Source organism: Mesoplodon mirus (assembly GCF_964341445.2).
Source record: "Mesoplodon mirus genome assembly, chromosome: 7".
Lineage (NCBI taxonomy): Eukaryota > Metazoa > Chordata > Mammalia > Artiodactyla > Ziphiidae > Mesoplodon > Mesoplodon mirus.
In genome coordinates, this window is record NC_138983.1 from 117,289,614 (window position 1) to 117,304,917 (window position 15,304).

General features: G+C 38.3%; 1 protein-coding gene across 1 annotated transcript in view; it reads left to right on the top strand.

Moving 5' to 3' along the window:
• Positions 1-15,304, top strand: part of DDX10 (DEAD-box helicase 10) — a 284,143-nt gene that overhangs the window by 30,161 nt on the left and 238,678 nt on the right. Inside the window, exon 9 of the mRNA XM_082628714.1 lies at positions 93-177. Coding sequence (XP_082484840.1) covers positions 93-177 — 85 coding nt within the window. The remainder of the gene's footprint in view (positions 1-92; positions 178-15,304) is intronic.

Consider the following 15,304-nt stretch of genomic DNA (forward strand, 5'->3'; position numbering starts at 1 on the left):
GGAAAGCCCTGGCAAGCAATATTATAAAATAAAAATAGTGCAGCAGGAAGGTCTTGGAACTGGTTTTTCAACTTGATATTCCTTCTGTACAGATTTCCCAGCTGTGAATTGGGTTCTTCAGTTTGATTGTCCAGAGGATGCCAACACATATATTCACAGAGCAGGTAGAACTGCCAGGTAGGTGTGCCGGCCCATTTCTTTGCTTTTGGTTTTATCTAAGCAAAAAAGCGTGCTTTCTGAACTGTGTACAAACAAAGAATGGAGGAATTCAGGTAAGTGACTGCTGGTTTGACATTTTTGTGACATTGGTTGCTAGCAGGTGGACAGCTCTTGCTAAGTCATTATGGCCGAGACTTGATGATGAGGGCTGAGAAAAATCCATGAAAATCTTCTTTTAGTGTTTTTGTTTTAACTTTCTTCCCTTACTAAGCTTTTCATTAGAACTGCTCACTGAACATCATCTCTTTGATGAGGTATAAGACTATTTATTCAATCTCTGTTTTCAGATGACAAAACTTGAGTGTTTTGAGCAGTTAAACATTTTGTTTGAAAATCCATAGAGCCAGGATTTGAAGCAAGGCAGTCTGACTCCTGTAGTCTAGATCTGTGCTCTTACCTTCTCTGTTATAGGTTCTAACAAGAGACAAGGTGGTTTTGAGTCATAGATTTCTCTTTTCCTTTTTTCTAGTGTGGGAATTAGAGGCATTGCTGGAGGCCACTCCCAAATACTCCCTTTTCACCTCCCCCCACCCCCAGTAAAAGTATCCTGTGTTTGCTCATGAATGTGAGGGAGCTATTTGGAAAAGAATATAGCAAAGTCAGTCATTTGGGAGGAAAGGGCATAGAAAGGTATATGAATGAATGAAAAGGATAACATGCTACGTCATTGCTGTTGAGGTTGCAGTGAAGTTGGGAGATGTGTGCTGTAGGTAGAATTATAAATGTTAGCATCTTTCTGGGTACTATTTGTTAGTACTTACCAAAAGCCTTAGAGTTCTTCCTTTTGCTTCAGTAATTCCATGTCCAGAAATTGATCTTAATAAAGTTTCTATAAAGGTGTTCATCTTACTGACATTTGTAATGGTTAAGAATTGGAAATAACCAATTAAGTGTAAAATCACTAAGTATATGGCAGAAACAGGACTAGAATTCAGATCTTTTGACCCCGGATTTCATTCTTTTTCACTAAGTAACCATGCATGAAAGACCAACCACGTGTGAGGTACTGGATTAGGCCTTGTGTGAGCTTCTGCATGAAAATAAGATACAGTGTCCATTCCATTAAGGACGTTCTAGTACCTTGAAAACAGTCTATAGTAGAGGCATATACAGTTTTAGAGGTATTGACAGAAGTTTTATGGAGCTCCTGCGGAAGTAGAGAAGAAAACTTCACAGAGGAGAAACAGTTGGGTTCAGTTTTGATTGGCAGATACAAGTTCTTGGGAGGCAACCTGATACAAGATGTTTCTTCCTCTGTTAACTATGTGCTATATAATATATCTTTCTGTATTTTAACTCAGACTCAAATCCCATCTACTCTTGATAATTTTTTTTTGAGGGAGGGACTACTAGAAAATACAAGAGTTCTATGTGTCCATATCGTAAAATGTGATTCTTTCCATAAGCATCTCCAAACACTGAGCCCCTAGTCAGCTGTAAAACATTGTTCCCTAAAGTTAAGGAATGGTCTGTGTGCCATGCAGTATTGCAGCCACTTGCAACATGTGGCTATTTAAATTTCAATTAAGTAAAATTAAATTAAAATAAAAATACAGTTTCTCAGTCACACTAGTCACATTTAAACTGCTAATACCACATCTTGAACAGAGCAGGTATAGAACATTTCCATCATTGTGAAAAGTTCTATTGAATACTACTGGTATATGTTTAAAATACATTTTGCTTAAAATTGTTGAACCAAAGAACCATAGATTCATATAATAAAACCATAAAATAGAAAATCATAAAGACGTTAGAGCTGAAAGTAATCTGGATTCACTCATTCATTTGTTCTATATGGATTTAACAAATACATATTAAGTGCCAGGCATTGTACATAGTGGGAGGTAAAACGAGCAAAACAGACATGATTCCTGACCTCGTTCATCTTGAAACCTGGAGGGAATACAGACAATAAAATGCATAATTTCAGTAGAATGTGATTGATATTTACTCCTATCTCTAATTTTGTTGCAGTCATGAGAACACATGGCAACTCTCTTAGGTTTACACATGCAAAGAGAAATAGACATTTTTGTCTTCTGAGAGGTTATAATCTTTCTGAGTCACATAAACCCCCCTACTAACTAAAGGAAAGTTTTCTTTCAGAGATTTCTGTAGGTTTTTGAGGTGTGAGCTTATTAACAGGCATTTTTACCTCACATAGATTCAAATATGAGGTTCTTCAAATGTGAGTATATTTTGTTTAAAAAAGAAAACTGGAAACAACCTAAATAATAATCACAATAAGGTTGTGATTGGTTATGATGGACTATCTCTTTGGTTTTACATTTTCTTTCTCATCAAAACTGCATGAGTATTTATAATATGGATGTCAGTGAGACATTAATGCTGGAAGAGACACCAACTGTTGGTTTAAATGGACCAAGTTACTTCTGATTATTAAGCCACCAACTTCTATTTAATGAGTTCCCAAGGATGGCAGGATCTTTAAGACCCAAGATTTAAATCCTCATCTAGGGACTTCCTTGGTGGTCCAGTGGTAAAGAATTCGCCTTGCAGTGCAGGGGGCACGGGTTTGATTCCTGATCAGGGAAGTAAGATCCCACATGCCGTGGGGCAACTAAGCCCACGTGCCACAACTGCTGAGCTTGCATGCCCCTCGACTAGAAAGCCTGCGTGCTGCACACTACAGAGCCCACGCACCCTGGAGCCTGTGCGCCACAACTAGAGAAGAGAAAAAACCCACACTCTGCAACTAGAGAGAAGCCCATGCACTGCGACAGAGTCTGTGCACTGCAACGAAGAGCCCGTGTACCACAACGAAAGATCCCACATGCCTCAATGAGGATTCCGCATGTCGCAACTAAAAGACCTGATGCAGCCAAAAATAAATAAATAATAAATAAATCTTAAAAAAAAAAAAAAAAAAAAAAGAAATCCTCATCTAAGCAAAGTCTGTCATTCGCCAGCAGGCTTGCTTTTCTACCTGCCCTGCACCCATTTCAGCCAGTGGCCTCAAATTTGAATGTGTCCTCTATCCTTTGCTTATCTAGAAATTCCCTTTGGAGTTGAGTCTCTTAAATTTCTTTGTATCTACTGTTCTTGGATGGCTTTAAAGGGAAAAAGTTTTTTTGTTTGTATTTGGTCAATTTTGTTGTTGTTTCAGTTGAAGTGGAGGTTTTTCCTGTTCTACAGCCTAACAAGATATAGAGCTCCTTCTTTCTATAATTTTTGAATTTTCATAAACTGTTTTAATGTTTAAACATTTTTCGATTGATTCAGATTTACCCTGTGGGCTGTTAAACATGGGCTATGATCAAAATGTACTCATTTAAATTAAAAGCATTTCTTTTGACCAGCATGAAGAAGGAAAGGAGAGAAAAGTACAATAGTGAAAGATAAAACTATTTAACAGTAGGATTGTACTAGAGGATTTAAAAGTCTTTTTTATTGTAATTAATTATATAATTTGAGCAAGTAATAGAGTTAGAACTAGGCTCTGTGTATGATTTCATTGTACATTCAGACAGACTTGTCTTTAGAATGGTAACCTTTTGGTTTCTGGTGGGATCTAAGTAAATGGGACATAGGTAGAAGAGCAGCTTTGTCTTCCATTTTGTAAGAAGGTACATGGTGCATCAGTGGTCTTTGTGTTGGGTACACGTTTGGATTGTCTTTCATAGTGAGATATTTAGAGAAGTCATTAGTAGTGGTTGGTGGAATTAATATTTCACCACTGTTTAATTCTCCTCAGTAAATGTGTAGCATGTATGAATTTGTACATGTATCTATGCAAACATTTGCACTTCATGGCCCTGTGGGCCTCTGGATAGGGGAGGTTGGTGGATATCATTTCTCATTAGTGTATTGGACCAGGCCAGACAGGCTTTTTAGATGTGCCAATGGTGTGGGCATGGACAGGTTAAACTGATTCCTTTATAGACTACATTTAGCAGTATTTTAAAATTATTCATCCTAGATGAAGATTATTTGACATCTCAGTGTATCAGGAAAAGTTTCAAGAAGGGGAAATATTTCAGGGTGCTTGGTTCCTGGAGAAGTTGTTAAAAATCTTAATGTAGTTGAACATGCCATGGTAAGCATTAAATTGGTTTTAATGACTGGAGGTGAAGAGGAGGTACAACATCACAATGATTGTGTTTGAAGAGAGAATACCAATTGGAAAAACTATTATAATGTAGTTTCTAATATGGTCATTAATTTTTAAAGTACAAGCCTGTTTGACCCTTTGTAACCAATTAAAAATATTTTGAATTGACTATTTTAGATGTATAGTTAGTGGAAAGGTTTAGGATATGTAATGCTTATTTTTTCTTTGTCAGTCTAATAAAAAAAAAACCAAACTGCAGAAAGTTAAAAGTTACCATTAATGGGTTTAGAGATAATTAGAAATTTTGTGGGCCATCAGACTGGATAATTGAATTGAATAAAAGCTAAATTAAAGCTTGAAGCTAATTAAAATCCTGTGTATATACAGGAATTAAAACTAGGTTGCCAGATAGTGTTTGCTTTTGGAAGTGAACTATACTATATGAATATTGAGAAATGAATTCACTGATTTGTGGCAAAATAGCTAAGGTTTGGGGAATCTGTTTTTTTCCTTTCTATGTTTTAGCTAAAAATGAAGGGTGGTTTAGGTACTTGTTGCCTTAAGTGCTTTATTCTGTTTTAATTTATTCACCTGTTTAAAATTCTTTTGATCTTTAGCAATTGAGAGAAATTTCTGTTTTCTTAACTATCCACACCCCTTTTAACAAAATGATCTCATTAAGGAGACAAGTGAGGCAAGGAATATGAATATAGTTTTTTAAAGCCGTGTTCTGTGATACATTCTACCACTTAAAAGTGAATGTCTTTAGGGCTTGTAGTTTTTAGTACTCATAAAACCAAGCTCTTCTATTTCTTATAAAAATGTCCAGTTGAAAATAAAAAGGATTTGGGAATGGAAAGTCCTTACATATCAGATACTCCTAATTTTTAAAATGCTTTTATTTGGGCAGTAGGGGTCTGTGGGTGGAAGACGGGAGCTTATATATAACTGTGTATATTTAAACAGTTGGGAGTTTATATATAAGAGTTGGGACTTTATATATATAACTGCTTGGCTTTCCAGAGTAGTGGTAAAATTCCAGCAGTATTTCAACCGAGCCTTATTTGCCTGGCTGCATTTTGTGGATCTCAGATTTTGTTTGTGGGAGATTTAGGTAGCAAAATGTGATTCCAGTAGGGGGCAGCAGAGGCCAGTTCTTTGCATTGCACACTGGCTTGCATCCGTTTAGATTAAAAACAGCAAATATGAAGATGGGAAGTAGTTAAAATTTCTAATGTGATAACCTGTGCAGAGTTCATGGTTTGTTTGTGTTAAATACTAGTACTTTATGGAATAGATAATGAGAATTTTTTAAATAGTGTCTTTAATTGATTTGTAAATTGAAATAATAAAAGTGAAAAGACAATTTCCATGAGCATTAATTTACTGAAACATACTGTGTATATCTTAGGTATAAGATAGGAACAGTCTTTGCTAGCGAAAATTCTTATTACTTTGATTCCTTCGTTGACTGAAGATGCTAACTTTACTCAGCTCCTCCTAGATAGAGGCTGGTGCTTCCTCACATGGCCTTCTAGGATTTAAAGCAGAAAGGCAAAACCAATGCTTTATTTTGCATCAAAAAGCATTGAGCTGGGGTAGAGTATGACCACTATAGCTAGAGAGGTAGATAAGGGGGCTGATATTTCTTTGGAGTCTCTTATTTCCTAGCACTTCCCCCTTGCTCTCCTGCTGTCTATTCTCAATACAGCAGACAGAATGATCCTTTAAAAAAACAACTCAGATCATGGGACTCCTCTGATGGCTCCCCATTTCACTCAGAGTAAAAGCCAGTGACCTACTGGGCCTATGCTACTCAACCCCCCTCCAATCTTATTTCCTGTTATTCTCCGCTTGTTCTCCACACTGATCTTGCTATTTCTCCTGCATGCCAGGCATATTTTTGCCTCAAAGCCTTTATATTAAGTTTCTTCCACTGGAATGCTTTTCCCTCAAGTATCCACATGGCTGCCTTTCTTTACACTGCCCCAACCACTCCTCCTTACCTTGCTCTATATTATCTTTTTTCCATAACACTTATCACCTTCAAATATACTAGAGCATTTACTTATTTTATTTATTGTTTTTTTCTTTTTCTCTTCATTAGAGTGTAAGCTCCATAAAGGCAAAGGAGTTTGTCTACTTAATTGATGGTTCCAGAGCACTTAGAACAGGGTCTGGAACAGAGGAGGCACTTGAGATAACACAATTAGTTTCTCAAATCAGACTCATGAATCAGAGATAACATATAAATTATCTATTGTGGTGTAATGAATTACCCCACAACTTAGTGGCTTGAAGCAAGAACCAATCTCATGGTATCTGTGGGTTAGGAATTCAGGTGTGGCTCATCTGGGTCCTCTGGCTCTTGGTCTGTCACAAGGTTTCAAATCAAGGTGTCACAGGTACTTTAAGGCTCAACAGGGGGTGGGTCTCTTTCCAAGCTCTCGTGTGTGCTTGTTGACAGGATTCATTCTCTTGCTGGCTGTTGGTCAGAGGTATCTTTCAGTTCCTTCCATGCGGTCCTCCTCTTCAGAGGGCTTCTCACAATGTGGCAGCTGGCCTCATCAGAGAGAGCAAATGAGAGGGGAAGAAGGAGTATGGTGGAAGTAGCGATGTCTTTTGTGACCTGGACTCAGAAGTCAAACTCCATTTTTTTAAAATAATTGACACACAACATTATATTAGTTTCAGGTGTACAACATAACAATTCAGTATTTGTATATTTTGCAAAATGATCATCAAAATAAGTCTAATGTGTTACCATACATAGTTACAGAATTTTTTTTCTTGTGATAAGAACTTTTAAGGTCTACTCTCTTAGCAACTTTCGAATATACAGTACAGTATTACTAGCTGTAGTCACCGTGCTGTACATTACATCCACATGACTTATTTTATAACTGGAATTTTGTTCCCCTTCTCCCATTTTGTCTACTCCCTGCCCCTGGCAACCACCAGTCTGTTCTCTGTATCTGTGAGCTTGGTTTTTTGTTTGTTTGTTTTTAGATTCCACATATAAGTGAGATCATATAGTATTTGTCTTTCTCTGACTTATTTCACTTATGTTTTTAAATCTATTTTTGCCCCACCTGGCTCCTGACATACTTTCTATAGTGTAATGCCCTTAAGGTCCTTTCATGTTGTTGCAAATGGCAACATTTCATTCTTTTTAATGCCAAGTAATACTCCATTGTATATATATGCTACATCTTCTTTATCCATTCATCCATTGGTGAACACTTAGGTTGCTTCCGTATCTTGGCAATTGTAAATAATGCTGCAGTGAACATGGGGGTGCGTATATCTTTTTGAGTTATTGTTTTTCTTTTCTTTGGATAAATACCCAGAAGTGGAATTGCTGGATTACATGGTAATTCTGTTTGTAATTTTTTTGAGGAACCTCCATACTGTTTTCTATACTGACTGCACCAATTTACATTCCCACCAACAGTGCACAAGGGTTCCCTTTTGTCCACATCCTTGCCAACACTTGTCATTTCCAATCTTTTGTATAATAGCCATTCTGAAAGGTGTGAAGTGATATCTTATAGTGGTTTTGATTTGCATTTCTCTGATGATTAGTGATGTTAAGAACCTTTTCATGTACCTGTTGACCATTTGTATGTCTTCTTTGAAAAAAATGTCTACTCAAGTCTTCTGCCCATTTTTTGAATGAGATTCTTTGGTTTTTGCTATTGTGTGAATTCCTTGAATATTTTATTTTATTTTATTTTGCTTTTTAAAATTATTTATTTATTTATGGCTGCGTTGGGTCTTCGTTGCTGCGTGCGGGCTTTTCTCTAGTTGTGGTGAGTGGGGGCTACTCTTCGTTGTGGTGCGCAGGCTTCTCATTGCGGTGGCTTCTCTCGTTGCAGAGCACGGGCTCTAGGCACGTGGGCTTCAGTAGTTGTGGCACGTGGGCTCAGCAGTTGTGGCTTGTGGGCTCTAGAGTGCAGGCTCAGTAGTTGTGGCGCATGGGCTTAGTTGCTCCACAGCATGTGGGATCTTCCCTGACCAGCGCTTCAACCCGTGTCCCCTGCATTGGCAGGTGGATTCTTAACCACTGCGCCACCAGGGAAGCCTGCTTGAATATTTTAGAACTTACCAGATATATGGTTTGCAAATATTTTCTCCCATTCAGTAGGTTGCCTTTTTATTTTGTCGATGGTTTCCTTTTCTGTGCAGGAGCTTTTTATTTTGATGTAGTCCCACTTGTTTGTTTTTGCTTTTGTTGCCTTTGCTTTCGTTGTCACACACAAAAAATCATTGCCAAGAGCAGTGTCAACACTTCATCTTGTCTAGGAGGCCCGGCTTACAGTTAAGTCCCCTACATACAAACGAGTTCTGTTCTGAGAGCACGTTCATAAGTCCAATTTGTAAGTCCAACAAAGTTAGCCTAGGTACCCAACCAACACAATCGGCTATATGGTACTGTACTGTAATGTAATAGGTTTATAATACTTTTCACACAAATAATACATAAAAAACAAACACAAAAAATAAAGAAAACATTTAAATCTTACAGTACAGTACCTTGAAGAGTACAGCAGTATAGTACAACAGCTGGCATCCAGGGGCTGGCATCGAGTGAACAGGCAAGAAGAGTTACTGACTGGAGGAGGGAGAGGAGGTGGGAGATGGTAGAGCTGAAGGATTGTCAGCAGTGGGAGACTGAGGGCAAGCTGCAGTTTCACTCACGCCTGACGTTGATGGCACAGGTTCTGGTTCCTTGTTGGATTCAAATCTCTCTACCCTCTTGAAAAAACAATCCAGTGATGTCTGGGTAGTAGCTCTTTTTTTCTCATCATAGATGACACAGTAGCACTGGATTGCATTCTGAACAGCTGCTTCAGCCTTTGTGTACTGTTCTATGTTAGGGTCCTATGCCTGAAAAACTTATCAGTGCCTCCTCAAATAAAGAAAATCCCCTTGCCATTTCCTGCGTCGTGAATCTCTTCTGTTCTTCAGTTACTTCTTCTTCCTCTTGTCTCTCTTGGTCCTTTCTCTGGGCCTCCAATTCCATCAGGTCTTCATTAGTAAGCTCCTCGTGTTGTACAGCAAAGGGTTCAATGAAGTCGTCCTCTTGCAGATCTAGCTTGACATAACGATACTGTACAGTATTACTGTACTCTATACAGTCCTGTACAGTAAAGTACACAAAAGCACAACCACTTGTAGAGGATGCATGCACATGACAATGTACGCCAGACACGTGAACTAACTTACATGATTGGACATGCGAATGCACGTTCGCATCTTTGAAAGTTCGCAACTTGAAGATTTGTGTGTAGGGAACTTACTGTATTGGGAGCCAGTAATTTAGAAGCTGCCTACCACACCTAATGTCAAACTTCACTAGTATGTAATTTCAAGTACAAAGGTAATCACGCGGTATAGGTGAAGCAGGAAGAGGTCTGGGACCTCCATTACAGCTCCACAGGTGCATTCTTGCCACATCAGGGTGTGCTGTGGCCCAGATTAACCTCAGAGTCTCTAAGTGATATACGAGGTTTATCATTTACACAGATGGGCCACTGGTATAGTTACAAAGCTGACCCCAGAGACCTACTCCTTAAATGCATAGACTGTAAACAAACCTGGTACATCGTCTTAGTATCTCATAGATGAGGACTCTCATGCCAGCAGATCTACCATGTTTGTTTCCCAGGAGGCTTGTCATTGGTATGTTTACGAGGAGGTTTGACTATATCCCCCTTTTTTTGGCCAGGGTAGCTTCTTCCCTGCCCCCTTCTGCACCTCCACAGTGAATGACGGGTTGTGGCTTAGCCATTCACTTCCTAACACATAGCTGGGTGCATATGAATGAACTCATTTAGCCTTTATAATAACCTTATGAGAGAGGTCTTCTTATTAAAAAACTGTTTCTCAGAGATTGTGAGGTAAAATGTATCTAAGATCACTCAGGAAGTACCATGGCTGGGATTTATACTTGGGTCTTTCTGACTCTGCAGCTCATATTCTTCTCAGTGTGCCCCAAACTAGCCGTTTTCATTTAATGAAGTCTAGTGGCCGTTGCTTCCATGCAGGGCTTCTAGAATGTCTGAAAGGCAGGTACTTGGAGAAGGAAAGTAGATAATTCTATTTAAGTTTGCTGCCATTCATGGTCATGAGGATAAACTAAAAATATATGCATTTCCCTTCTTTATTTGGACTGTGAGAGATAGATATCCTATAGTTGATCAAACACTGTCCTTAAAAGTCAAGAAGTTTAGGTTTGGACATGAATCTGTCACCTGATGGCTATGTACCCTTGGACCTTGTGTTCTTAACCTCTTTAAGCCTCAGTTTCTTCTCTTGTAAAATGGGATTGATCATATCTCTCAGGTTCCTAAAAGTATAATTTTAGGTAGTATCAGTACCACTTTTGTATAGGTTTTCTTTTTATTTTTTTCTTTATTTATTTTTGTTTTTGCGGTAGCGGGCCTCTCTCACTGTTGTGGCCTCTCCCACTGTGGAGCACAGGCTCCGGACGTGCAGGCTCAGCGGCCATGGCTCATGGACCCAGCCGCTCCACGGCATGTGGGATCTTCCCGAACCCGGGCACGAACCTGTGTCCCCTGCATCGGCAGGTGGACTCTCAACCACTGCGCCATCAGGGAAGCCCTATTTTTAATCTATTAAAACTTCAGTCTTTTTAAAAAAAAAATTCTTTTCTGGGGACAGAGTTGACAGAGTTTAATGATTTCTACCCTTACCCTGTGAACTTCATAAATCCTTATACTTACTCAGTTTGCTAGAAGTTTTCCATGCAACGCATGTTAGCCAGCTTGGTTTCTTTCCAGTTATTTTATGGTGAACCTCATTTGTCAAACTGTTGAGCCTATGTGGTATACCTGTTTGTATTTCTGAGATCTTAGGCTGCAGATGACTTCATCTTTCCTGGAATACTTCCCAGTCTGTCTTTTTCTTTTTAAATCTAGTGTAGTATCTTTAGATCCTGGAATAAGCTCTGCTTTGTACCACGTTGTGCAGGAGAAGCAGAACAATTGGACTCTGATTCTTATGGCTGGCTGTCTGCCTCTGTATGGCTGACTGCATTGTCCTCCCATAGTGATAGGAACTCTTGGGGCTGGTTGCCACAGTTAAGGCTAAGGCATAGGGAGAATAGAAGCAGACAGAGGGCGGGGACAAAAGAGAGAAGGGCTGTGGAATAGCAGAGTGTGACCAACAGTTGTCTCCATTTATCCACCTCTTGATCATACTTGTATTATGAACAATGACTAGTATATTAATACAGCCACAGGTGTAGAATTAAGGTCCTAAAGAGACCTAGATCATCTCATTCAAACTATATAATTTAGAAATAAGAAAATGCAATATATAGTGATAAAGTGACTCATTGTCCGAGGTTATAAAGCTAATGAATAGTAGAACTGGGACTTGAAATCAGTTCTGTTGATTCCAAATCCAGTATTTGATCTGCTAGTGCAACTTCTAGTGGTTTGTTTGCATCTTTTCACCCACCAAATATTTAGTCACCAGCTTTTAGGTACGTTAGGTCTGAAAGTCAAATTCATACATGTAAATTTAATGGTCAAGATAAGAGAATACACTAATATTGGTAGTACTAGGATGTGTTAAACAAGGTAAGAGTTATATAAAAGATGTAGATTTTTAAAGCTTATAAAGTTTTTACTTGTTTTTAATAACTTGTGTTTTATTACAAAAGAAATGCTTATTTATTATACAAATTTGAGGCAATGGGCAAAACAGTTAAACCACCCAAATTCTACCACCTAGAAAAATTTCTTTTTCGTGTATGTTTGTATGTATATATTTTTAAATTACAAAAGTTGAATCATTATAAACATTCTCTTATAACCTGATTGATAACCTGGAGAACCAGGCTGGGAGAACTGAGTGGCAGTTATGAACACTGTCAGATCCTGCTGCAGCAGTTGTTGAAGGTAGGAGTGAGCAAGGTTTAAGGGCCATTTAAAGACTCAACTAGAATAGAGTTTGTGTTGAGGAATCTGAATTGGAGGATTAATGGTTCTTGGGTAGAAGGCAAACTATTGCCAGAATGGCAAAGCCATTTTCCCTTTCTCTGGCCATATTGTTTCAAGGTTATTTCAATGGAAGAATTACCAGTGGGATCCAAGAGTCAGTGGTCTGGATCTCCTAATTTAGCTAGAGATACAAGTGAGCTGTAGGGTGTAGAAGTAAGTTTCCTGATATCAGACAGTTATGGTCAATCTATTGAGGATCCTTCTTTCTGGACAGAATCCTGGTATAGTTGAAAAGGAGTATGGAATTGAAAGTGTAGTCATCAGCTAATTATTTATTTATTTAGGCCAATTTCTTGGCCTTTCAGGAACTTTTTTATTTGCTTCCTCTATTGGTTGCTTGCTTTTAAGATTGGCAAATTAATGTAAAATGAAGCTTATCATAAATTCTGAAGAGTTACATAAATGTAACATGGTATTAACACTGATGGTAAAAATGAGACTTTTTGTTTTGTTTCAGATGCAGGGCTTTTTTTTTTTTTGATGCCTACAGTGTTTCTTAAAATAATCTGTCTAAATATATAGAACTTTAAAATGTAGGTCTTATGAAGAACATTTATTTCTCTATGCATATATTTAGCCTTGGGTCTTGGATATTGCTTTGGAAATATAAAAGCTAGCTCATGGGTAAATAGATTATTCTTGTAAGCATTTTTAAAAAAGGGGGGCAAATGCGCTTATGCTTTTTTTTTTTTTGCGGTACGCGGGCCTCTCACTGTCGTGGCCTCTCCCGCTGCGGAGCACAGGCTCCGGACGCGCAGGCTCAGCGGCCATGGCTCACGGGCCCAGCCGCTCCGCGGCACGTGGGATCCTCCCAGACCAGGGCACGAACCCGTGTCCCCTGCATCGGCAGGCGGACTCTCAACCACTGCGCCACCAGGGAAGCCCCGCTTATGCTTTTTTAAAAGTGCTTTTCTTTTTGAAATAAAAGCTTACTGGAATATTTTGGGTGTTGGTATGTGGGAGATAATTTGTGCTTTACGTTGTTTCTGGGAAAAGATGTGTGTGATGTAAAATAGGTAAAATAACCAGTGATGATCTTTATTAAAAGATGCTTGCTTTGTGGGATTCGACTTTGGACATGTTTTTCCATTTTCCTTTGGGAATCTTTTTCTTCTAAATTTCAGTGTTGCAGTCTGTCTTAACCTTAGCCTTTTGTGTGTATATTCTCTTAGGTATATTCTGTTAAAGGTTTGAATATGGCCCCTTTGTGACTTTACTCGTGACTTATCCTCCTAGATTATCCCTGGATGCATGAATGGGTAGATAAGATAGATGTAGATGGTTAGTTATGAGTCAGTCTGAAGATCGAGATCTTCATTGGATTCCTTTTTGATATCCTAGAGATTTTTCTTTACCCCTTTGCTACAGCTCTGGCCTAAGTAGACTTTGGAAGCCTTTTTATTTTCTCTCTCCATCTCTGAATTTGGATGTAGAATGTTAGAAGCGTTTGCTATCCTTCAACCCACTCATCTCCCTTATTCCTCATTGTTTTTCTTTGTGCCACATGAAATAAGCTTTTTTACTTACGAAGGTAACTGATTTTACCTCGAGTCGGGCTGCTTTGAGGGTATTTGGTAAGTACATACATAGTGAGTCAGTATTAACTGATCTGTGTCCTCTTTGACCTTCACCCTGTCCTTGGTGAAATTTTAGAATTTCAGTAGTTGTGATGCCTCTCAGATATCTTGTTTGTTCAGGTACCTCACTACTTCATAGACTAATAATTTCTGCTCACAGATAGTTTAGTCCAACAGTGCTTAGGGGAAATGCTTTAAATTCATATTTCTTCATAGTAAATTAAGATGAAACATTTGAGTCATACTAGCCTGTATTAAAATACAGTGAAGAAGTTTTTCAGTTGTGAAACAGATTCTTTGTAAAAGGAGTAAATGTATGCTTAATTACTCTCATCTCCCTGTTTAATACACAAGCATTTAGAAAACATGGAAAAAACAAACAAGCACGAAGTAGACAAAACTACCCACTGGACTCTCTCAAATGCTGTTTTCCCCCTGGAAAACTTGACTCTCCCCTACCAGTTGACTAATTCCTAATTGTTCTTTAAATCTCAGCTCTTAGATGTCATTTTCTCAGGGCAGTTTTTTTTTTTTTTTTTTTTTTTTAAATTCCTAGAGCACATTGTGTAGAGCTCTGTGTTATGTGTTCTTGTAGCTTCTCGTATGTCTACTGTAGCAGTCATATCACTTTGTTGTTATCACGGGTTTTATGTCTATCCCTAATAGTCTGTAAGCTCTGTGACAGCCAGAACTGTATCTGTTTTATCACTCTATTTCAGTGACTGGTATATAGTAGCCCCTTAATTTTTTAAAATTTATGAATTAACTTAAACCTTTTAATACTTTTGATGTTTTATTTCATACTTTTCTGTGTGTCTGGGTACACATAAAAATATATAAACACACATACTTTTGTAATGGTATTATACTGGAGTTTTTTTACCCTTTTGTGTAGGTATAGAATTTTGAAATCAACATGTGAGGTAAAAATTGCTCTTCAGTCTTTGGATTGACAATAAGTCAACAAAGTCAGTTTTCCTCTGGTGTACAGTGATAAAGGTCTGCTTATATACAGTGGTAGTTGGTCTCTCTAGAGACTTATCCAAGGTCCTCTAAAACCAGACTCTCATGTACCTTCTGGCAGTCTTTCCTGCTGTGCACTTACATACACTGACTTCGGTTGAATTTCTCCTGTCTTTAGTTTGCTCTGTGTTTGTCTTGTATTTTCTGGTTCCCGCTCCTTTGTTCATGCCATTTTTCCTCTTTGGAATACCTTAGCTTTTCCCTTTCTATCCATTTCTAAGGCCCACCTCAAATTCCATCTGCTGTGACATGTTTCTCTTTTTCTCTGGCTAACCCTTAGTGTCCTCCTTTCACTTCTGAGTTCATGGCGCTTTATTGCCAGTGGTTATCCTTTGACACTTGGTGATTTACCATTTTGGGACTGTTTTTTGAGTCTC